This window comes from Ictalurus punctatus, chromosome 1, assembly GCF_001660625.3.
Source record: "Ictalurus punctatus breed USDA103 chromosome 1, Coco_2.0, whole genome shotgun sequence".
NCBI classification, from domain to species: Eukaryota; Metazoa; Chordata; class Actinopteri; order Siluriformes; family Ictaluridae; genus Ictalurus; species Ictalurus punctatus.
Window position 1 is genome coordinate 16,969,010 of NC_030416.2, and position 26,249 is coordinate 16,995,258.

The 26,249-nt window shown below is 37.3% G+C and overlaps 2 protein-coding genes across 4 annotated transcripts; one reads left to right on the forward strand and one right to left on the reverse strand.

Moving 5' to 3' along the window:
* The first annotated feature begins 3,224 nt into the window (after positions 1-3,224).
* On the forward strand, positions 3,225-6,466 carry LOC108268292 (uncharacterized). The gene is made up of 8 exons (XM_017473168.3): positions 3,225-3,388; positions 3,608-3,731; positions 3,887-4,095; positions 4,346-4,600; positions 4,864-5,202; positions 5,394-5,642; positions 5,809-5,930; positions 6,059-6,466. The coding sequence occupies exons 1-8, from the start codon at positions 3,262-3,264 to the stop codon at positions 6,200-6,202; spliced, it is 1,569 nt and encodes a 522-aa protein (XP_017328657.1). The 5' UTR covers positions 3,225-3,261; the 3' UTR covers positions 6,203-6,466.
* Positions 6,454-26,249, reverse strand: plekhg6 (pleckstrin homology domain containing, family G (with RhoGef domain) member 6). Of its 3 annotated transcripts, none has more exons than XM_017473139.3 (15): positions 26,089-26,249; positions 24,825-25,021; positions 22,284-22,409; positions 21,566-21,721; positions 21,211-21,306; positions 20,882-20,932; positions 20,388-20,537; positions 20,176-20,286; positions 18,248-18,397; positions 17,441-17,575; positions 17,247-17,366; positions 16,743-16,875; positions 12,971-13,086; positions 10,508-11,796; positions 6,454-8,848 (listed from the first exon to the last, which is right to left on the reverse strand). In XM_017473139.3, the coding sequence occupies exons 2-15, from the start codon at positions 24,969-24,971 to the stop codon at positions 8,674-8,676; spliced, it is 2,955 nt and encodes a 984-aa protein (XP_017328628.1). In that variant the 5' UTR covers positions 24,972-25,021; positions 26,089-26,249; the 3' UTR covers positions 6,454-8,673. The 3 variants fall into 3 exon arrangements, with proteins under 3 accessions (XP_017328628.1, XP_017328625.1, XP_017328637.1); XM_017473136.3 differs by having other exon boundaries at positions 24,825-25,036; XM_017473148.3 differs by lacking the exon at positions 22,284-22,409 and having other exon boundaries at positions 24,825-25,036; positions 26,089-26,248.

Sequence of the window (26,249 nt, forward strand, 5' to 3'; positions counted from 1 at the left end):
AAATCATTATTACATTCATATTGGTGATTTTATTTACAATTTCTATTTAAACACGTTGTTTTTGGTGTTTTTAAAAAATATATATTTACAATGTTTACAGAGCTATTTTTATGTGAAAGGCTTCAAAACAAAAACAACAACCTCGACAGTCAAAGCTTGCTATGAAATGTCCTAAAACCTACATGGTACTACAGTATTTTCAGTAGTTGGGAAGGATTATATACTATATACACTACAAATATGTAGGCCAGAACAGTCCAAAAAAATCAATTAAAAGGAAGATATGCAAAAAAAAAAAAAAAAGACCAAGAAGTGGGTGTTGAAGGTGGCAGGTTTCTGTAAGCAAGAAGGGAATGAATGAAGTTGCTTTCAATAAATCTTACCACTTCATTTGATTAATGTTAATATTTTCCAACTGTTATGCTCTATTTCCACATGAGGGTCTTTATCTCTGTCTATGTCTATTCAAATATGCTGGTCCTCATAGCATGTAGGAAAGACCCTATCAGAGCTATTGCTCACACTCGCCCCCTCTCTCAAGGCTACACGTGTTCCACGCACAACATAGCGGCTTATCTTATCTCATATATACTTTATACTGAGGGTGTGCGGGTGTGTGGTCATTCCTTTCTACTTTTTCTTTTCACTTAATCTTTTCTCACAAAACAGCATTGTGAAAAATGAAAGATTTTAGTCTGAATTTCTGCAGTTTAATACTACCTTTTATTGTATTCTTAAATGTCTACAGTAGACATGCGAGGACTTCTTTCTTTTAATGAATCATTTATCAATAATAATTCATTTACAAACTATACTAATATCAGTTACTTCACCATAGTTCTCAAGGTAATGATGTATGTCCTGCAAAGCAACAACTGCATCAGGGATAAATGTGTGTACGAATAATAATAGTTATTATTCATTTTTAATTAACGTTAATGAATTAAGAATATTTATTTATTGAATTTAAGCAACGATAGTAACAGTACTACATGGGATCGGATTTGACATATTCACAGCTAATAAGTGTGTATGTACTGTAAGTAATGCTTTTAGTAGTTATTTGGCAACATGAGCATTTTATCAGTGCTTAACTGAATATTCTAGTGTATGTACCTATGTAACTACTGTTTATGGAAATGTTCAGTCAGCTCCAGAATTTTTGGCACCCTTGGTAAAGATGTGTAAAATATTATAAAAATACAGTTGTGTTTAATTGGCTTACTGTTGCTTTAAATAAATTTTTTTTAATAAAGTTTTTTAAAATAACAAAAATGTATTTTTTAAACAAAACGGTATGTGTCACAATTATTGGCACCACTACATTTAGTATTTTGTGCAACCTTCTTTTGTCAACAAAACAGCACTGAGCTTTCTTCTGTAATTCCTGATAATTAGATCTATTAGATAGAGTAAAGAATACAGAGTGAGGAATATGAGAGAACTCCTCAATACAGTATCTCACCAGATCCTCCAGGATCATAGGTCATCTCTCTTGTCTATTCAGCTGGTGAGCTTCTGTGTCATTTCTGTGTCCATTTGGATATATGCTTTAGATCATTGCCCTAGAAAAATTACCCAGTTTTAGCTTAGAAACAGTTATTGCTAAGGAGAAAAGGGTATCCACTGCAATATACGGTGTGTATATTAGAACACTAAATTAAGCACTGAAAAGATGCTAATGTTGCCCATTAACTCCTGTAAGCATTACTTATAAGTACATCTATTAGCTATGAGTTCATGTCTAATAAGTGATCCACCATACTTAACCGTGTGAATTAGTTTTGTTTTCTGTTTATTTTCCTTTTTCTTACAACAAACTCACTCTGAGTGTTTATTCTGAAGCTGAATAAAATATCTGACATTTACTTTAAGTACCAATGTTTTAATTGTCTTTAGAAATACTCATATAAAATCAAACTCTATCTGAATATCCACTCTACACACCATTCATTTTCTTGTAATAACCTGTGCTATGGATCAACTACTATAAATTATACAAAAAAACAACAACCTTATATTAAAGGTGTATAGTTACGAGGGTGAGGAATATATGTATGAATAATGTTAAATAATATTTAAAATATGAATCATTTAACATAATGCTCATAGGTCATATTTAAATTCATTAATAATAGTCAGTTTGAAAATGGGCAATAAAGCAGAATAAAAGATTGGGCAAGCAAATTGAATGTTTCGATCAAGGTAAAATAAGCGTCTTGGGAATATTTGAGAGCAATTCATTATAATATTGTATCTGTGTAAGCAGCACCCAGTGGAAAACTACTCTGCATATGCACTAACTTCTTCTTTCAGGTCCACTCACAATGATGGGAGAAACGGCTAGAATAACAAACAAGTAAAGAGAGACTTGAGAGGGGGGATTGAGTCATCCAGAGCATCACATTACTCTCATCAAAACAACTACTGCCCCCATACGCCACATTTCTCCATTGTTGTCTGTTTCACTCACACCCTTCAACAACGTGTCTGGCCTTCCAGGAAGTGGTGCTGAGCTGAACATGCTGACTGCATATCTGATAACTGCAGTCAGTCAGGCCTCATGTGGAACACGAAATGGGTCAGGATTCCACCTGGACTGTAAATAATACACTGCTACTGCAAACAATCCTAGAAGGTAAATTTAACAATATGCTTAAAGTCTATGAAACACTTATACTTTTCTGAAATCCCTTTAAAAACAGGAAGCTCATTGTAGTCAAGCTGCAAACTTGATGTTTGTTTTTCACCTGTGCTACTTTACTTACTTACTTAGTAGCTCTAATGCTTAGTTACTTACTTACTAGCCCTAATACACATTACTTTATATTACTGACTTAATTACTTCCTTAGTAGCCCTAACACACATGTAACAATATATATCGAAAGTAAATCCTTTGTGACTGTTTTGTTTACCACCAACTTTATTTTTCCACTTCTTTGCAAGTCAGTCATGACATACTTTCAGAATTGAAAATTGAGAAAAGAAGTCCTGGGAGAATCCGTGGGCAAGCAGAAATGCCTTTGTTTGTCTCTCTCTCTCTCTCTCTCTCTCTCTCTCTCTCTCTCTCTCTCTCTCTCTCTCTCTCTCTCTTTCCATTGTGCGTCACTCAGACCACATTTGAACAAATTATGTCTTGAAGTCATGTGACATAGGAAGAGGAATTACCTCAAGTGAAACACACACACCCACCCACCTACACAATAATATACATATCCAGTCCCAAATCAGAGACTCAGTCAGAGAAAGAGAGAGGTTACATGCAAGTGGTGGAACATTGTCGGCAACTATCAAAGAAGAAAAGTTACAACTTAAGTACAGAAATGGCACAAGTCTATATGAAAGTAGATGTTCTGTTTCTTCTAGCAACAGCCATGGCTATCTCACGTGAGTCCGTTTTTCACTATTTTAACCTCAGTGTCTTAAATAACGTACATTTTCTTTTTGTGAGCATCAACTGACTTTTATTAGTGTGATTGTGAATGATGTCCTAGTGCTTCTGTGAAAACCTTGTCACTGAGTCAGTTTATTAAAAGGATGGATGTTCTAGCAGGGATTTACAGCTGTGTGCTTTCTGTTGTTAATCACTGTGTGTGTATCCTCTAGGTAGCGACTATGTGAGAGCCTCTGAGGTGTTTGTGGTCAGTGGCTCAGTTGCGGTGTTGCCTTGTGTAACGTCTTCCCCAACTAAACAGTCCTCTGCTGTCACCTGGAAAAGAATTTTTGAAAGGTAAGAATCATCGATTCTTGCATCCATCCATATAATCTACTCTGCGTAGAATCACAAAATACTTCACTGAAGGTACCTTGAAATCAAATTGCTCGATCAAGTACATGAACAAATCATGTGAACATAAAATCTCACTTCCTGTCTTGCTCTTTCAGGGAGGAGAGGACAGTGTGGCGCAGGGACAAGAGCGGGCTTGAGTTTCGGCCGGTTGGACAGGCACCACAAGCTCACTGTCCCTATCCAAACTTTGGAAATACAAATTACAGTCTTCATATCGAAGGGACAAGGGAGGAGGATGGAGGAACGTATCGCTGCGAGGTGGAAGGACAGAAATTCCAGGATGTCAAGCTACATGTCATCAAAGGTAATATATCTCCAACACACATAACCATACATAATGAGAATTTGTTTTATTTAGCAATGATAATGCTCCTTTCTGATCATTCAGTAACTGTGATATGAAGAGGTCTCAATTTCATGACAGTATAAAATTGGTCTCAGCATCTTAGAGTCTTCACATTTCAATCATGATTCAGATAGAGAATGGAGCATGCTGTCAGTAATTCTAACTTCACTTCCCAATAATAACCTCATGGTGTTTTGTATCTCCACAGTCTCCTTTACTCCTGCTGAGGTCTTCGAGGGTGATCGGCTGACGGTGAACTGCAATGTCACTCCAAAGATAAAGTCAGTGATATGGATGTGGGAACTGAATGGCTCACCAATTACCAGTAATAGCTGGAAACAGACATACACGGTCGATAAAGTGTCTCAGAAGGATGCAGGAACTTGGAGTTGCCTGATGAGAAACAAGGAAACACAAGTATGGTCCCAAGAAGTAAAGGCATCCACATTGCTGCAGGTCAAAGGTGAAGATTTTTTTTTCACATTGGTTATGGAATTATAGAAATTATAGTACTTATATTGCTCATATAACTACTTAGTTTATAACTCTCTCATAATTACATCCCATTCCTACTATTTGCACTCTAGTTACTGAATAATGACTGAATTACTGAAGAGTATGCCTTCAAAGAAATTATCTGAATAATCTGTATGAATAATAGTGTTTAAAGGGTTAATATTTTCTAAATTAGCATTTGGTCTGATTTGGTCTGATGGTCTCTCTCAGGAATCCTGGTCCCTAGGGATAACTCAGAGGTATTGTATGCAGAATTGGGCTCTTCTGTCACCCTGCCCTGCATCTTCTCGCACGAATTCCTCTCAAACAGCTCTTCCTGGAAGAGATTGTCCAAAACATCTAATCTGTCTGCCATGCTTCCTTCGTTCTTCATCGCATCTTCCAAACCCGGAGTTTCTGGGTGCTCCTCGGTGCTGAGGGACAGATCAGCATACATTGAGAGAGTGCAGGATGGAGATGAAGGCACATATAAATGTTCAGGACAGGTGACAGGAGACAACAACAAGCGTGTGACGGTGGAGAGGAACATTCAGCTGGTGACTACTCAAGGTGAGTGTCGAACTCCAGCACTTCAAATACACACTTCCATGCTGTTTGCCGCCTAGAGCTCCTGTCATTAATTTGAATTTGAATCTTAATCAGAAGGTTCTCTCTTCATTAAAGAAGCTTTAGAGAGAATAAAATAAAACCAGGTTTAAGAATGTATGAATGACCAGGACTGTGTAACTGTGTCTCTGCAGTTGTGAGCTCAGACAGAAACGGCAAAACGACCCTGACCTGTCGCATTAGCAACCCCACCCAAGTCACCAGTTATGAGTGGATCCATGTGGAATATGGTGTGAATGACACTCAGACATTCACCTCTGTCCAAAAATCAACATCAAAAGTGCTGAGCATCCCAAAAGAGAAGCAGCTAGGAGAATGGGTGTGCCGTTTCTATAACCAACAGCAGCTTCTGGGAAATGCCACTTACCACCTGCAAATGATGAGTGAGTACTGCTTCAAAATGTAATGTTTATGTCTATAGAATGAGGCAACTGATTTTCAAGACACTCAAAATATATTCTTGTAAGGAGTGTATGAAGTCTATGAAGCTCAACATACATAAATATGTATTAGTGACTGAATCTGTGTCATGTATGTGTGCATCTGCAGGTGGTTTGGAGGGACTGGAAAAATCTACAAGTGGAAATAAAGTAGTCACGATTATAGGACTGTGCTTTCTGTGCTTGTTGTTGGTGCTTATTGTGCTTCAGCTGTACAAAAACCATCGCAGGGTAAGTTAAAAATAATAACCTACAATTTTATTGCACCCAACATGACACTGAATATTTGATAGGACGGGAATACATACAGTACTGGTAAATTGCTCTAAAATGACACTCCTCTCATTGTGTGTGTGCAGAGAAAAATGATCTTGCAGTACCCAGCTATGGAGACGATTGTCCACCTCGCTGCTAATGAGCGAGAATTTAGAGAACGGGTCAAAGTGAGAGAGAAAACCCAGAATGGTGCATGTGGTGAAGATCTGAAATCAGTGTTTGTGTAAATACATTGTAAATCCATTGTGAGGACAACATCTAGAGACAATTTCTATGATAATTTCTTTTTGTGTGTGTGTGTGTGTGTGTGTGTGTGTGTGTGTGTGTGTGTGCGCAAAGGAAAGAGAGACAGAGGCAGGCAATTGTAGCATCCATTTTCTTACAAAATTTTTTGTTATAATACTAAGCATAACTACACCTTTTTATGTTGATCTTAATGTATGATACTGTATAATATATAGATATATCAATAAAGTGCATGTATTATTATGCATCTGTCCTTTATTATATTATCCATTATTTCTTTTTACTGTATATGCCATATACATTGCGGTGTCTTAAAAATAACAAAACAAAAAACCCACAAACATTTTCTTCAAAAAAAAAAAAAAAAGACTCCCCTGGCAAAAATATATTATGAATAAATTTCTATTAAGATCACTGAGATAATCAGTGACAGAACTGTGACTGTAAAGTCTTATCCACTGATGTTTTTGTCTGCTCTATTCACACTATATTACTCCAGACTCTATACATTTTTACATATTAACATAAGTTACATCATATAACATGCACAAGTGCAAAGATTTCCATCACATGATTACTGGATTTATCTACAAAAGCGTTAAAAATGAGGTGGTGTATCCAGCCACGAGAAATAAGATAAATCTAACAGAAAAACAGTTTGCAAAACCTTCAAACCTGATTTGAAGAAAGCGGTGCATAAAATATGACAGTTATAACATTTCTAGAAGAATGGGTAACGTCTGACCAAGCAGTCTAACAGAGTTAGAACAAAACTGGGTGGAGGAAAATGAGTGGGTGGGGCAAAAAAGTTGGAGACAGTTAAAGGCAAAAGGTGGGCAAGTTATAAGAAAATATTAGAATCAAAGTCAAAACAAGAAACCAGCTTTATAGTTTTCCACTGAAATTATTTTTGCCAGCAATAGTTACATCATATTCTTTAGAATCCATCTTGAGTGCAAAGCCACTTAGGTAAGAATATGTGCATCTGTACACATTTTGCTGCTGTATCCATCACAATAATACAGCATATTACAACATGTGTTACAACATGTGTAAAACATTAGGCTCATGTCTAAGTGTGTGGTTAATTGTATAAAAACATAAAATTGTAGTTACATGGAAGCTGCATTGAAGTATGATATATAGTGATATTATTGAAACAACCTGTAGCAAATGGACAAATCCATTTGTCAAATGTATGAATGATAGTGGAAATTACCATTAGAAGTGGTAATTTGACTAGTCATATTGGTTTAATATACCGAACCTTGTTTGACTAAATTATTTTAGTATGCATTTGGTAAGGCTCGATGCGGGGCTATAGCATAGCCTATAAAATGAAGCTGTGTAGTCTAATCTGAGCACTGAAAAGGGTAAGAGTCTGAGGAGTGGGCTCATTGCCTGGAAATTAAATTTTGTACAATTAAAACTGCACCATGTCATGTATTTTTGCCTCCACTGCTCCAATGTTATTTCAATTGAGTTCAATTTTATTTGTATAGCACTTTTTACAATGGTCATTGTCTCAAAGGAGCTTTACAGAAACATATAAACACAGGATACAGATTTTAAGTGAGTGGATTAATCCCTGTTGAGTAAGCCGGTGGTGATGGTGGCAAGGAAAAACCATCCTCATCTGGGTGACAACGGATAGTGTAAAAGTAAAGGAAAGTTCATTATGGTTTTATTTAATAACATATGCTCCTTGGCCTTTTTTTTTTTTAAACTTGTTATAACGAATGAACATCTGTGAAACCTAACAAAATAGATGTATTGTTAGAAGACATCAAATTCTTGCTCATTTTGTCCTATGCAAACTTTTGTATTGACAGTGCCACTACAAAGTTTTTGAACCCTTTATAATTTTCTGTATTTTTGCATAAGTTTGACCTGAAATGTGATCCGAGCTTCCTAAAGCAAGGGAAAGAGAGCCCAATTAAACAAATGATGCAAAAACATTCTAGTTCTAACCCAATAAAAATGTTGTGGAAGGACCCAAAAAGAGCAGTTCATACAAGGAAGCCCAACAACATTGAAGCAGTTTTGTAAAGAGCAATGGGCCAAAATTCCTCCAACTGTTTGAAGTTACTGCTGCTCAAGGGGGTCACACCATTTACTGAATGCAAAAGGTTCACATACCTTTTCTGACAATGATATTTAATATTTTATAATTTTGCTAAATACCTAAATGTAAAAACTATAATGTTTTTGCATCATTTATTTAAATGGGTTATTTTTATCTAGCTTCAGGACTCAGATGAAAATCTGATCAAATTTTAGGTCAAGTTTATGCAGAAATACAGAAAATTGTAAAAGGCTCACACACTTTCTATAGACACTGTAGAAGAAAGTCTATACTACACTTTACTACACACTATGGTGCAGATCACAAAGATACAGCTTGTAGCAGTTTCTCTCATCACATTTACAAAAGAACAAAATGCTTGTGGCTTTACACCTCACTGTAATCTGCATCACTATGCCTGGGTGTTTTCTGGAGCTCTGCCGTAGTCAGGGTCTGTTCAAACCAGTCTGTTTCATCGTTATGCCCAGTGAACTCCAGCACATCCTCATCATCGAAGCACCAGCCTGGCCAGTCCACATTTACACCCAGCGGAGTGACTGGTCTAATGGGAAATCATGGAAATGACAGACTTTTTATGCTTTTCCTAATAGATAGAAATTTACATCTACATTAAAAAAACACAAATCATATCTGGCTATACAGTACTGTACAAAAGTCAGAGACCAATCTATTGTTTTCAATGAAAGAGTCATTCAGTGCTTATTGTTAATTATTTGGTGGTAAACAATAATGATGGGAAAATGTACAGTCCAGAATGACATTTTCAGTCATTTAAAGCCATGCAGTACATATTCACGTAGGTCAATATTAAAATTGTTCAATTAAATATTACAATTTATTTATTTTACAGATTTCATACTGTTTTTAATGTTTTGACTTTTGTGTGATTTATGAACATTAACAATAATGTAAAAAGAAAGAAGGGAATTCAACAGTAAAAGCTATGACATCCCAACATATTTTATTTGTAATACTGAGCTTTAATACTGACCTACATAAACACACTATATGGAAAATGGATGACACCTGAACATCACACCCACATGTGATTGTTGAAAATCCCATTCTAAAACCATGGGTATTAATATGGAGTTGGTTCTCCCTTTGCTGCTATAACAACCTCCAACATCCTTCTATTAAGGCTTTTTACTAAATTTTGGAGCATGGCTGTGGGGATTTGCACCTATTATATTCATCATCATCATCATCATCATCATCATCATCATCATCATAATAATAATAATAATAATAAAATATTCACAAGAATATTATTGAGGTTGTGAAGTGATTTCGGGTCAGAAGGCCTAGCGTGCAATCTGCATTCCAGTTCATCCCAGAGGTGTTCGGTGGGGTTGAGATCAGGGCTCTGTCCAAGCCACTTGAGTTCTTCCACTCCAAACTTAGCAATCATTTTGTGCACCTCATTTTGTGTAAAAGGGCATTGTCATGCTGGAACAGGTTTGAGCTAAGTCCCTTGATTCCCATGAAGTGAAATCATAATTCTACAGCATACAAAGACATTCGAGACAATTGTGTGCTTCCAACTCTGTGGCAAGAGTTTGTGGAAGAACCACGTACAGGTGTGATGGTCGGGTGTACTCATTCCTTTGGCCATATAGTGCAAGTACTGAATGGCTCTTTGACTGAAAGTAAAATGAATTTACTCTACATTTTGCCATTATTATAGTTTGCTACTTTTAACAATAAGCACTGATTTTAACAATATCACTGATCTCTGACTTTTGCATAGTAGTGTACATGCTGTATATATGTATGATGTGTAAATTAAGTGCAGAGTTGATTCTGCTGACCCAGAGTAAAGCTTATCCTGTGTAGGCAGAACAGCACAGTAAGATAAAGACACAGACATAGAACACAGAATGAAACTACGGTCTTCCTTTGGCACACTAAAATCTTTACTTTTACAGTCATTTCGGAACATACGGAACAAACAACATCCAACAAACAGAGAATTTCATATTTTAGTAATAATTCCATTGGGTGAATTTGAATTTGTTTAAATAATGACTGGAAAACTAAACATGTAAAGTTAGCACATCAATAAAAAGCACAAGAAATGAGGAGAAAAAAAAAAAAAAAAAAAAGGAGTGATAAAAAAAAAACAAATCTGTCCTGTGGATGTCTAACTCTTTTCAGTAATTTAGGGAACAGACAACCAAACATTAAAAATAAAATGTACCTGTTTTTTCTGTCATTGTTGCTAATGGTTTCCATCCCTGTATGAGAGTAGTACTTTCTTGATCTGAACGTCTCTCGGTCCTCTGCTCCTGTCTCTTTCTCTCCTTCACTGGGTGATGGTGATGGAGTAGTGCAGACAGTGTTGGAACTTTGAAGGGAAGTCTTTTCTAAATGCTTCCCCTCTCTATTTGCTATTCCACGCCCCCTCTCCCGCTCCTTGGCCCTATTCAGAATACCCTGCAGAGTGGAGGAGGGTAGCTCAGGCAAGGATTCACTCCTCTGGGCTCTACCATTGGGTAATGTTTGAGAATTCCGATTGTGTCTCTCTTTTGGCAGTTCAGACCCTGACTCGGATAACCTCTCAGAAGGAACATTCCAGAACACAACTTGGTTCTGCTTGATAGAGGCCAAGTTCAGCACCAGGTGGTCCTGGGATTTCGAGGATGTATTGGAAGGTCTGCGAACATTATGGTTCTCATCAGAATCTGAGACAGAGTTTGAATTCCTGTTGGGAAACGACGTTGATGATTCCGCCTCAGCTGACATTCTCCTTGAGCCCTGGACTGGAGCAAATGGCTGAGAATTCATGGGACGTTTCCTTCGTAACCTCGGTGACTTTAATATTCTTGTGAATGTCTGTGATTCTGAGAGAGACTCGTTTTCATCACCTGATTGGCGGGACCAAGAATCCTGCCGCAAATCTGGTTTCTGTGATTGTGGCTGTGAGACACTGATTGCAGACTCAACAGGCACAAATTTACTTGGTAATAAAAGCTGGCCAGATGGTGACTGGCTATTTTTGGCACGGTTTTCCCTTAATCCACTGACTAACAAATGATGTGAACCATTGGACTTGTTGGTCTCTAATGAGTCTTGTTGTGGAAAGGCATTGGATTTTTTATGTGATTGCAGTTTGTGATTCCATGTTACCCGTCTTTCTATTGTAGGACCATACAAAGTATCACTGTCTTCACAATGCCCATTTCTACTGCCCTTTCTCCCCTCAGTTTCTTGTGTCATGTTGTGTTCATTATTAAATTCTTTGTCTCTTTTTTGCATTTGTTTGCTCATAAAATGTGCACGTATATGTTGGTTTTGCAAACTCAGTTCTTCTCTCTCTAACTGTACAGTTGTAAACTTGAGAGAAGCAAAAGGATGTTTATAGTCTGACTGTTCCTCTGTTTCTTTGATGTTCGGTGTACTGGCAAGAGGAAATGGATCTTCTAGACTCTGATCACTGGGCTCCTCAAGTTTGATTGTCTCCTTTTTTCTTAGAGACTGCAAAGCTTCCTGTAAGCCAGAAACAGTCAAAATTTTTTGCGGTTCCATAGCCTTTATAAAGAGACTGAAAAATTAATTAATTTATTAATTCATTAATTAAATAGTTAAAAACCAGAAGTATTTTATTGCAACCATTGCTGTCAAAGTGCATGTTTCTAAAATCAGAAAGAGATTGAACAAATTTGATCTGAATGGGAGGCATAGCAGGAAAAAAGGCTTTGCTGTCTAAACAGAACATTAAAACAAGACTACAGTTTGCCAATGAGCATACAGACAAAGACCAGGCCTTTTAGAATAATGTGCTCTGGACAGATGAATCAAAAATAGAGTTGTTTGGCCACAGTAACAGCAACCATGTTTGGCGTAGACCAAAGACAGCTTTTCAGGAGAAGCACCTCATACCAGCGGTGAAGCATGGTGGTGGAAATGTTATGGTTTGGGGTTGCTTCGCTGCCTCAGGGACTGGACAGCTAGCATTCATTGATTCAACTATGAATTCTGCATCATAGGGCTTGGAGATGTGACTATGAGGCCATCTGTCCAAAAGTGGAAGTTGAAACAAGTGGACCTTCCAACAGGATAATGATCCTAAGCACACTAGCAAATCCACCAAGGAACGGCTCAAAAAAGAAGAAGTAGAGGGTTATGGAAGGGCCTAGTCAAAGCCTAATTAAATATATGAAATGGGCAGTACAAGCAAGAAAACCCTCAAAACATCTTGCAACTGAAAAAATATTGCATGAAAGAGTGGTCAAAAATTCCAGCAAGTTGATGTCAAAGACTGGTGGACAATTATACAAAATGTTAACAAGAAGTTATTTCCGCTAAATGGGGAAATACTAACTTCTGAGGCCAAGGGTGTACTTACTTTTTACACAGAAGAATATCAGCAATATTTATAGTTCTGTTGAATAAATGATTGAAAAAGCTATTTTTCCTTGTGGTTTTGTTCAAGTATATCAACTTTATTAATATTCACTGTTTCAAAGATGATCAAATGTTTGCTTGCCAAATGTGTCAAAAAAGCCAACAATTTCCATGGGGTGTACTTTTTTCACATGACTGTATATGTCTGTATATAACTGCATGAAAAGATGGGATTTATAAAGTATTTTAAAAGCATGCAGTCAGCTTCCCATGCATTGAGGCTTTGAGGTCTACATGTTCTAGTTTAGAGCCATACCTGCGCTTGGTGGATAGTAGTGATCCATGATGCACAGCTATCTGGGCTGGGAGTCGAAACACTGTACACACTGACAGGACAGCCTAGATCACTCACCTCCAACAAGACAAAAGAGTCTGAGAAACAGAGACAGAGAGAGAAGTATATACAGAGCCCTCTACATTCATATGCAGAACTGAACAGGGCTGTTGGTATGGACCAATAGTCAATAATCTGATAAAATAGACAGAAAAGTTGTAGCTTACATACGTTGCCCTTGACGAATATTGGCACTCTTTGTAAATATGAGCAAATAAGGTAATGCCTTATAGTTGACAGAAGTAAGACTCCAGATCCCAGACTGGTTTGAGTTGATGGGAAGGCTATGGTAACTCAATTAGCATCTCAGAACATATCGAACCTTGAGGCAGATGGGTTACAACAGCAGAAGATCACATTGGGTTCCACTTCTGTCAGGCAAGAACAGGAATCTGAGGCTACAGTGACACAGGCTCACTAAAACTGGACAGTTGAAGATTGGAAACAGACCATGTGATGGTATTTTTCCAATGAGGAAATCATACTGTTCCCCCATTCTTATGTTTGATGTGAATATTAACTGAAACTCTTGACCTGTATCTGCATGATTTTATGTATTGTGTTACTGCCACATGATCGGCATATTGGATAACTGCACAAATGTGCAGGGGTAAAGGTGTTTCTATTAATGTGGCTGGTGAGTGTATGGTGTGAATTTTCAGTAAAAATGTGCATAAAGCACTAATTCTAAAGTTCAACTTAGCAGCCAATGTTACTATAAAGACCAAATGAAATTACTCAGATTATGGCTAAAACCAAAATGTCAGATGCTACAAGAAACAGATTGTAGCGTGGTACCTTACTTATGGGGTTTGGGCGCCAGACAGTTCAAATTAACCGTCACTTATAATTTATAATTTGGACATCACTCAGAACAAAAAACATCAGAAGGCTACTCAATTCTTACAAAATAAGATTATTATTTATGTAATAAATGTAAGAATTTACAGATCGTTTCAGTCATAGAAACGGAAATAATGAAAACCAAAACTTCCCATACGTGAGATTAATAGACGAACTCATAAGGAAACAAGCCTCTATTCATACAAAAACATTTTCACACACAAAAAGCAGAAAAACACATTTAACCCCAAAATAATTCTTAACCAAATCAAAAAAGTTGTTCACTTTAAAAGCGGCACTTCAATGGCGGTGATTTAGGCATACGGGAGTTCGTGAATTTGAAAGCATGGGAAACCGGCAGTCAGATTACAGACAGTAACATCCAACGATTTAAGCATACTAGTTCTCCACAAAGTATGAAAGAAAGGATCTCAAACCCGTGATGTGCCTCCGAACCCTCAAAGCTCCACTCGCTCGTTGATCCACCTTGGCAGGATATTCCCAAAGTGTTCGCCAGCCTCCAGAATCAATATCCACAAGATTATAATCCACAGTAAAGCATTAGCATGGTCCCTAGCAAACGCACACCATCAGTTACGCCATTCCCACCTGGCTTTCAGTTACGCCATTCCCACCTGGCTTTCAGTTACGCCATTCCCACCTGGCTTTCAGTTCCGCGTCCCGCTCATTTCCGCCTCCTGCTCATCTCTTCCTCCTTTAGTCACCTGTTCTTATTGCTTCCGAAGACCACACCCTTCTCTTCATCTCTCTCTCTTTTTTTTCTTCCGTTAATTAAAACACGGAATGTAACGGACTCCGCCTCTGCGTCACTGTGCAGCTATCCGTTACAAGATGTTTCATTGTTTTAATGAAAGCACTAATAATGCCATTACTGTTGGTTGCATTAGAGCTCAGTACCAGTGTGCACTGACTCATAACACAATGTAAAATAACTGTTTAGATCATTTTCACTTTGATTCTGAGCTACCACTGGGGTCACTGGGGTTAGTTTGGTCAGTGGTTAAGACATTGGACTACTGATCAGAAGGTCATGAGGTTGTGAACTGCCACTGCTGGGCTCTTGAGCAAGGCCCTTAACTCTCAAATGCTCAGTTGTATAAATGAGAAAAATGTAAGTCGCTCTGGATAAGGGTGTCTGCCAAATGCCAAAAAATGTAAATGTAAATTATTCAAAACACAAAACACAAGAGGTGTTTCAAATCATTAGATCCTAAGACATATAATTAAAAGCTATGCTCATTTTTCTTATGATGTGTACATTTGCATCTCTCTATGCTGGAATTTACCTAAAGGTTTAAATTTCCCGCTCATTAATGTGAGCCTACACACATGCAAATTGTGAGGAAAAATAAGTAGAATTTCTAAAGATACTTCCAGTGTAATTCATCATTGTAATACATGTCAGATCAAATTATGTAAAGTAGTTTTCTGTAATTATGAATGATTTTTTTTATACATGTTTGTACTGTATGTATCATAAAAGGTGTTAAGCAGATTTTTATTAAATCCATTTCTCTAGCTCTGATAAATGATAAAAGGCCCTGTCAAGGTAGATGCAGAAATTGCTTAGTACAAAATGTATTTGACATTTATTAATTTGTCTTAATATTACTAAATATACTTGTTAGAAACTATCTCTTTTTGTTTGCTTGTTGTTGTTGTAGTTGTTGTTTGCAGCTCACACTGGATGTGGCGTCTTCTGATTCATATGACTTCATACAAGCTGTTCATTTTTAATACAATGCATGATAAGCAAATAAGCAAACCAATTAATCAAGTTAGATCTCTGTAATGGCTGAATTTTCCATTTTAATAATAATAATAATAATAATAATAATAATAATAATAATAATAATAATAATAATATTATTATTATTATTGTTGTTGTTGTTGTTGTTGTTGTCATACTAATAATTCATATGCTATTTTAATGAACACATATTAGGCATTAATTAAGGCCTTATTCTTAGTTTTAAAAAGCCCAAATTAGACAGTCATAAATGGTATATTCACTATAAATTGCACATTATTCTTAAATTGTTTAATAATTAGGGATTTGTTTTGTGAAAATTACTATTAAAGACATTATTAGTTGTGATAATTTATTAAATGCCCTTGTTATATAAATTATTGAGCATGAATTAATTACCTAAATTCACAACTTATTAGTGCACAATTGCTCTATATTTTAAGTTAATTTCATATTAATTCTTTAAATTAATTCTCTCTAGCTTTATTTTTATCAGAGATAACATAATTGTTATTTCGGCTTTGGTGGCCTCTGTTTTGTGAATGCAACATATACTGGCTTATTTCACTACAAAAAGACATGAAAAGATCTTGACTTTAGAATATGGGACACAGATTCACTTATGGAAAACATGTGTAGTGCTTTTTAGCTTCTACTTAGTGATAACTAAAACTCTACTTTAGAACATGGAACAACGTGTTATTAGTGATCTATGAATATTTATGAATAAAGTCTCATTCATAGTGAATAATCCATTTAGAAGTGTCTAATTTGTATAACACAACCTTAACTAACAACTAATATGTGCCCCTTAAATTTTAAAGGTAAAAGTGTTACCTAATAATTATTTATGTCTGGCACTGATATTTAGGCTTTGATTGTCTAGATAGGAGAGTTGGATTAGAGTTAAAAACTTTGGATTGGGGTATAAAAAGGAAACATTCAGAAGCTTGAGTTGTGTTTACACCCACACCATCACCGAGGGCTATTGGCTTAATCTGTAGCTTGAAAATAAGATTGTGGTTTACGGAAATATAAGTTGTTTCAGCAGAAAAGAATATGAGTGGTTATAAAACTCACAGCCATCCTTGAGTTCTGCACAGTGTATTCTCTCCAGGGAGAGTGGGGGGTGCACAACCTTCTGCTTCTCTGATTTCTTCTGAGTTTTGGTCAGCAGAAGCACATCGGTAAACAACAGCAACACCACCTCCAGCTAATGTCACAACACAAGAATATATGTTACCACCCTGTAGGGGTGTAAACCTCAGACTTCCATGCAATACCATACTATTTATATTCTAAAGGTAACGTTTCAGTAATTGATGATTCTATTGAATCTGTTACGATATAATACAATATGATAGGCTTTCGGTTGTTCAGGCAAAAATTCAATGTATCATGTTACCACTGAATCTGCTACAGTAGGAAGGCTGACAGTTTACAAATATGAATACTTTTTTTACACACTAGTTAATTATAATAAAGTCTAATCAATAAAAATGGAATTATGAATGTTGCCTTAATTTGTTTCTGAACCCCCTACTTGTGTCATAAGCAACTTGCAAATTTCATTATGTTTCTCACCTTACTGTCCTTCCTTCCTCTAACCTTCAGGGACTCTCCCATTATGAGCTTGCGTATGACTTTGGGTTCCGTGCCCCGTATAGGGCTAGTTAAATCGAAGCAACAGAACTCCTGCATGTACTGAGACATAAACACTTACAGTCAGAGAAAGCTTTCAAGTAAACAGTAATGAAGGTCTCTATTTATTCACCTACCTTGTCTATTTCTTCACTCATCCCCTGTAATTCATATCCCTCTATCTTTTGAGACAGGGCAAAGAGTGCCAACTCATCATCCTTAAACAGCAAGTAATCATTGATGCTGTCCAGAAACTGACTGACACTGTTTATCTAAAGGAAGGAGAGAGAACAGGCATATGCACACTGCCACTCAAAATAGTTGTTTTTAACAATTTTTATACCATGTTGAATTTATGTTGGTCAGAACATAATAATTGGTCAGATAACATAATGGCACATCTCTGCGAGGGGGTACAGTGGCTTAGTGGTTAGCACATTTGCCTCAAACCTCCAGGGTTGGGGGTTTGAATCCTGCCTCTGCCCTGTGTGCACAGATTGTTCATGTTTCCTCCCGTATGCATTAACATGCGATTGGCATTTAAAATATTGTCTGTAGATTGTGAATGAATGTGTGTGCGATTGTGCCCTGCGATGGGTTGGAACCCCATCCCTGCCTTGGGCCCCTGACCCTGTGTAGGACAAGTGGTATGGAAAGTGGATGGATGGCACAGCTCTTAGTCTTGGGTGCCTATGGCTCATTATCAGTGATAATCAATGTTATTTCAATGGTTTTAATGTTATGACTGATCAGTAAAGATACAGGTGTTTGGTAGAACACTTTATTTGTTTTTAATTTGTTTTGTTTTTTCATTGTTTAATAACTATTCTGTGCATTATGTCCTAAACTCTGGGAAAATGTAAGAAACTGCACATGTTCAAAAACCTTAAACATGTAGTAGTTCTAACACATAATTGTCATAGTTCTCCATTCAGATGTCTCACCATGCGGTTGAGTGTTTGCTGTGTATATTGGTCCTGTGTTGCCTTCAGGATAGACTTTAAAAGCAGGGGGTACTTTGTGATCCTCTGGTGGGGCTTTGCCTGCATGTCGCCCAGTCGCATTCTTCCACACTGGGGATGAGTCTCCACCCACTGCATGAGAGAACCCAGGATTATAAAATATACACGGGAATATAAAATGCACATTTTGTTTTACCATCTTTGACTCAAAATAAGTGAGTCATTTTAATAAACTATACATTAAAGTGTATCTTTGTTAAAGATGTAATACTGTACATGTTTTTACAGAATGCCATATTATATTTTGAAAGCTAAGTGAATGGCACTGTAACATGTCTACATGAAATGACATCAATACATTATATAAAATTTTTTGATAAGTTTTATATATACAGAGCTGTGAAAAAGTAGCCCTAACCCTAATCCGGTTTTAGTTTTAGATCTTCAAACAGAATACAACATAAAACAAAAGCAACTTGAGTAAAACACACAATACAATTTTTATTTATTTATTTATTTATTTTATTGAAGCAAAAAAAAAAAAGGTTACCCAACACCTATCACCAATGTGAAACACTTATTGCCCCCTTAAACTTAAAATCTGGTTGTGCCACCTTTTGCAGAAATAACTGCAACCAAACGCTTCTGATAACTGGACATCATTTGGAGATCAACTGGAGGTCTTTCCCTTAATTCCAGGACTTGGACTTACTCCTATGCTTTGGATCATTGTCTTGCTGCATAATCCACTTGCGCTTATGCTTCAATTTACGGAATGAAGACTGAATATTATACTTTAGGATTTTCTGGAAGAGAGCAGAATTCATGTTTCCCTCAATTATAGCAAGTTGCCCAGGCCCAGAAGCAGCAAAGCATCCCCTTACCATCACACTACCACCACCATGCTTGACCATAGATATGATGTTCTTTTTGTGGAATTGTGTGTTTGGTGTACGCCAGATGTAACGGAACTACTGTCTTCCAAACAGTTCCACTTTCGACTCATCAGTCCACAGAACATTCTCCCAAAAGGCTTTAGGATCATCAAGGTGTGTCTTGGCAAAATTCAGATGAGCCTTGATGTTCTTCTGGGTTAGCAGTGGCTTTCCCTTCCCCACTTTTTCATGGATGCCATTTTTGTCGTTGTGATAGTGGCATCATGAACATTGACCTGTATTGATTCAAGAGAGGCATGGAAGTCCTTAGATATTGTCTTTGGCTCTTTTGTGACTCTCTGGATGAGTAGTTGCTGTGCTCTTGGAGGAATTTTGGAAGGTTGGCCTCTTCTGGGAAGGTTCACTACCGTGCTGAGTTTTTCCATTTGGAGATATATTTTCTCACTGTGGTCCTTTGGAGTCCCAGAGCCTTTGAAATAGCTTTGTAATCCTTCCCAGACGGATGTATTTCAATCACCTTCTTCCTCATCATTTCTGGAATTTCTTTTAACTTTGGCATGGTGTGTTACTGGGTAAGAGCTTTTAACCAACTTCATGCTGTTGGAAAAAGTTCTATTTAAGTGTTGATTTGATTGAACAGGGTTTGCAGTAATCAGGTCTAGTTGTGTCTAGTCCAGCTCAACCCCATTTTGAATGCAATTTCATAGATTTAGGGAATTAGTAACTATCGGGGTAAATACATTTTCACAAAGGCCCAGTTGATATTGGATAACTTTATTGCTTCAATAAACTGAAAACTATATTTTGTGTTTTCTCAGGTTGCCTTTTTTTCATCTTAGATTTAGTTTTAATTTCTGAAACAATTTAGTATGAAATATACACAAAAACAGAGCACAACACTGTAGTGTTACTCTGTGCTTCAAATCTGATATTATCATTCATTGTCTAATTATTCAGGTTTGTGTGGCTGTAAATAAAATATGGAATACTAAAAGCATAATAGGACGGTAGTACCGTAAGAAAAATGTTAAAGTGTTGGTTTATTTCCATCTGTCTGCGTGTGAATTCCATATTTCTCTCCTCTTCCCAACAATAATCCAGATATGCAGAGAAACGCTCAGCAAACTATGAGAACAATGTAGGGTTAACCTGAGAAGCATGGCAGAGAAATGGGGCCTTATTTAGATATTACTGGTGTAAGGGGGTGTTCAGTTTATGTTAAATACCTGTAAACATCCTGGCTCAAGCTTTAAAGGGTCAAAAGGTTGGCCAGTCAATCTGGCATTCTGCAACATGGGGTACATTACTTCCTGCCAGAAACACCTATGGGCATCACGGATGGACGGCATGTTAGAAAAGAGCTGGACAGAGGTAACCTGAAAGAAAGGAAGAGAGACATAATTAAGAGAAGGTTATGATGTTACACTGGCCTGCTTTTAAACTCCTACACAAAACCACACTCGGATTAATGCAGTTTTCCAACTTGTCAGCAGAAACATTTATTACTTATGTTTCCATAGTGCAACTCTGGTATCTACTCAAACAAGAACTGAATGTTCCATTAAAAATGAATGAAAGAGAATGTGTTAAGAATAACTGACATGAACATTGACACAAAGATGACAAATTGGCCCAAATGTGGCTGTGATGTTCTTTAGTCTCTTGACAATAAGTTTACCATGGCACAGAAAAAAGACATAGTTAAAGTTAATGTACAAACCTCATGGAGAAATCCCTGTCGGTGAACATGCTCCAGTGCAGCAAGAACAAGCTGTGAAATGTAAACATGGTTGATTAAACTAAGTTTATACATAAACTCCAGAAGAAATGGAGAATAATACAACCAATTTAATTCAGTAAATCACCAAATAAATGAAATAGCAAGATGCGCAAGGTCTGAGAGTCTTACTGTAGAATATGTTAATAGAAAATAGTATGGGAGATGAAATAATGCTCATTACACTATGAAATTATTCTTAATCGAATCAAATCTCATGAAAAAGAATTCTTCATAACTATAGTTTCCATAGTAAATTGCTAGCCTCTTACATCAGTGACGATGGTGAGTTTGTTTATGTAAATGAACTCAGTGTGGATGAGTTCCCATAGTGCCTCCTGCTGGTACCTCTGGGTTTTGGGCATTGACTATAAAGAGAATAATATCAGTTAAATAAAAACATTTTATTTCTAAAAGATTTTTCTACACGTTTTATTCCATTTCTCAATGCTAACATCTTTTCCAGTTCTCTCCCTCATTTTTCCATTCAAGCCTACACTGTCTGCTCTTCTCCCTCCAACTACTATTGTCTTTGTCATATACCCCATTGCCTTTTCTGTCTATTTATTGCTCATTCTCTCTCTCAACTACTTGTCATATGTATCCTAGAATCTGTAGATAGTGTACCTTGTGAGAGTGCACTATATCAGTCCAGCTCTTCTCCAAGACAACAGCTTTGTCTCCTTCTCCCCACCAGTTGAGCTCATTATGCATGGCAAACGTCTGCAGAGTTTGTTTAAACACCTCCGCCTGTGACTGGCCTTCACCAACACTGGCTCGCTCCTGACAGAAGCAAACAAAAAGCACAAAAGGAAAGGGAGAATTTAAAAATGCAGGCAATGTGAGCTACATCATATATGTGGATAACGTCAAAAACGTTATCCATTTGTCTTCAGTAAGCACTTTATCCTGATCAGGGTTGTGGTGGATCCAGAGCTTATCCCAGGAACACTGGGCGCAAGGATCAAATATATTGCTTTACCAGTTTGTGAATGGATGCATCTTTATCAGTTTGTGAATGGATGCTCATCAGTATGCATTATAGCGTATGTTCCCATAAAGTGTTATAAACAAAAATGTTTTCAAAAAGTTTGACTTAAACATGTTAGTTATAAGTCGAAGAGTTGAAATTGTTAATTAACTTCATTCAGTTAAAAGAGCTTTGGTTATTTAATAAACGGATGAGTGCAATTATTTTATTTTGTATGGTCACTGGTGTTTGTAGGCCTGTGCTTATGTGTTGTGAGCAGAAGCTCACTGGAAAAAAACTTTTCAGTCTCCAGCTTTTATTATATCAACATAAAGTAATGTTGTAAATTATTATATGTTTAAAAAAGTTTTGTACCTCCTGCATGGGAGTCTTTTCAGGTGATCCCTGCTTGAACAGCACCTGAATTGGAGCGCCTCTAGAGTTTGTGTTTGCAGATCCCTTACCAAATGTAGCGACTAGACGCCCCTTCTGCTTCTTTTTCTGAGAATATCACAATTTTACAGTTATATTTAGAATTGTATACAGAAAATATATAAAGTAGGCTATAAAATTCTTTAAACCACTTATATAACTGTCTTACCACAGCAATTACCCAACCACCGATTCTAAGCCTATCCCAGTAACACTATCTGAAAGTCTATCCCAGGAACACTATCCAGAGTCTATCCTGAGAACACTATCTGGAGCCTAACCAAGGAACATTCTCCGGAACCTACTATCCTGAGCCTATGCAAAGAACACTATCTGGAGCCTATCCATGGAACACTATCCGGAGCCTATCCAAGAAACACTATCTGGAGCCTATCCAAGGAACACTATCCGGAGCCTATCCAAGAAACACTATCTGGAGCCTATCCAAGGAACACTATCTGGAACCTATCCTGAGAACACTGTCCAGAGCCTATACCAAGAATACTATCTAGAACTTATCCTGAAAACACTATCCGAAGCCTATCCCGAGAATACTATCTAGAACCTATCCCGAGAACACTATGTAGAACCTATCCAAAGAACACTATCCTGAGAACACTATCTAGAACCTATCCTAAGAACACTATCCGGAACCTATCCAAGGAACAATATCTGAAGCCTATCTAAGGAACACTATCCGGAACCTATCCCGAGAACACTATCTAGAACCTATCCCGAGAACCCTATCTAGAACCTATCCTTGGAGCCTATCCAAGGAACACTATCTGGAACCTATCCTGAAAACACTATCCGAAGCCTATCCCGAGAATACTATCTACCTATCCTGAGAACACTATCCGGAGCCTATCCAAGGAACACTATCTGGAACCAATCCTGAGAACACTATCCAGAGCCTATCCCGAGAATACTATCTAGAACCTATCCCGAGAACACTATCTAGAACCTATCCCGAGAACACTATCTAGAACCTATCCTGAGAACATTATCCAGAGCCTATCCTGAGAACACTATCCGGAGCCTATCCCAGGAATACTATCTGGAGCCTATCCCAGGAACACTACCCAGAGTTTAATCAAAGAACACTATCCGGAGCCTATGCTGAGAATACTATGCTGGAGCCTATTATCCAGAGCCTATCCTAAGAACAATATCTAGAGCTTATCCAAGGAATACTATCTGGAGCCTATCCCAAGAACACTATCTGGAGCCTATCCAAGGAACACTATCTGGAACCTATCCTGAAAACACTATCCGAAGCCTATCCCGAGAATACTATCTAGAACCTATCCCGAGAACACTATCCATAGCCTGTCCCGAGAACACTATCTGGAGCCTATAACAGGAACCTTATCCAGCGCTTATCCCAGGACCACTGTCCCGAGCCTATCCCAAAAGCACTAATTGGAGCCTTCCCAGGAACATTATCTGGATCCTATCCCAGGAACATTATCCAGAGCCTGTTCCAGGAACGTTATCCAGAGCCTATCCCAGGAACATTATCTGGAGCCTATCCTGGGTATACTATCCAGAGTCTATAAAAGGAACATTATCCAGGGCCTGTTGCAGGAACACTGGGCACAAGACTCCAGTCCATCACAGGACACCAGGTGATATTTTACTCATGCATGAATGTGATTGAGTAATGAAAGCATGTTCTCATGTAGTACCAAAATATTATATAGTAAGAAATTACACCCATGAAGTCCAAGTTTATTATTCAGCTTTTCCGTTTAATTCATGTAGGTACAGTTAAACTAAGAGTTATGTATTTATCCTATTTTACTAATAAGGAAAATTCTGAACCCAACAAAAGGTCCTGAAAGGGGCTGATCTTCAGTAGTACAGATATTTGGAGGATATCCTAACATAAAAATAAGTCATGGGCTGCAGCTCATTTTGCTAATTTTTTGTTTGGTGGGTTCATACTGGCAAACTCAGCAATGTGTACTATTATTGCTATTAATATGAATACTTCTGGAAATTAGAACTATAATGATTGGAGAATGACAGTCTACCACACGTGGCTAAAGGGGCAACGCCACCAGATGGCGCTGCTGTTTCAATTTTGAAGAAAAGCTGAGCAATAGCTCTACTGAAATAAATTAGTTTTAACCAAACTTTTAAAATTGTTCCTAGAAAATTTGCTAATGCTGAATTATAGGAGGTACTGCATTTTCATCAAGGTATTATATATATATATATATTCATACGCATACGATACAATAGTGTACAAAGTACATCCTTGATGAAAGCCAGTTTGGTCTGCTGCCAAAAGCTGGTCAAGCTGGTAGACCACCATTGCCAGTTAGTAAGTTACTTTCCACCTTCCACCTCCCAGCACTTACCAGCTGCACTACCATTATTTGGCAGCTGAAAGCTGGTCTAACTAGACTGGATTTTTCAACAAGGATAGTTCTGAGACAAAAAAATAATCTTATATATGTCTGTGTGACAGAAAAGTACCTGATAACCCAGAGTGTGGTATTTATGTTCGTCTGCTGCCTTCTGGTGTCTGACTGGTGCATCTGCACTTTGTCTCTGAACCCCATGCACAGAATCACTTTCTTTATCTTTTTCTGCCTCCTTCTGTTTCTCCATCCCGCCATCCATTCCCTGAGCATTCAGATTATCTTTACCTGGGTAGCATGGTATCACTTTCTCTGTTGCTCATGATGCTTTTGAGAAAATCAGGTCAGATGAGAAGATGCGAGAGAAAGAGTGAGAGAGAAGAGAGAGAAGAGAGAGAGAGAGAGAGAGAGAGAGAGAGAGAGAGAGAGAGAGAGAGAGAGAGAATGCATAAATGTACATTATAGTCTTACAAAGAACTATGCTAGATCTCAAAAGCATGAGCAGTAGTGAACTTAGTTACTAGTTGGTTATTAGTTGTTAGTTAGGAATTAGTTATGCCACAAGTTTCACAGGATTTGAGCTAGACTTGAAACTAAAGGCAATAAGCGCAAATCAGCTCTAGTGTAGCAGCTTTGAAGTGTCAGTCTAATACTATTAAACAGACGAAAGCATCTAATCATACTACCCTCATACATACTAAACTATGCATTTAATGGCTTTCCACACAAATCAAAACAGCAAAATATTAAACTTAAACTGATGTATCCAGACTGAAAAGTGGTTTCCATAATGACACATCCCATACATGCTATATTATATTTAATATTCTTATATTTTGTCATTTTAAAAAAATAATCCAGTTTTCTAGTTTACATAGTTAACTGGTTATAATCACAATTTAATTAAACATTTAATGTAAATTGATGGTATGCTAATTGTAATGTGAAAATACCAAGTGATTTACATGAAGTTAAATGTGAACATATTGCCATTAAAGAATAAATGAATGATTCACTAACCACACACACATGGTTAAAGAGATGAGACACAACAACCCACCCACGGCTGACATCACTACCTACCAAAACATCGGCTTTACTGAAGATCACTGAATAACTACATTTTCCAGGCAAAATATGGAAAGTCTCTAGGTCATGCACATACAGTATCATCTTTAAATCCCTGTCATACACACATTTTCTTCAAATCTCTATACACCATACACATATCAGTACATTGCTGGAAGTTACAATATATTAAACCTATAGTCACATAGACATAAAGGAAATGACAAGTTGCCCATCTGCATTAAAACATCTTCCAAACACACACATTCAGTGTTCAGAACTTTTAAGTTGACATATGGACACAAGATTACCTGAGTTTCACTGCATCAATCGTCCTCAAGTAGCCATCCTCACTTTTTCTCTCTGCTCCAGTATGGCTTCGAGACTCTCTTCGTGTCCCTCCCTCTTTCTTTGTCCTCCTGTCACTCTTCATCAGTGCTTTCAAAACTAACTGGTCTAGCAAGAGAAACTG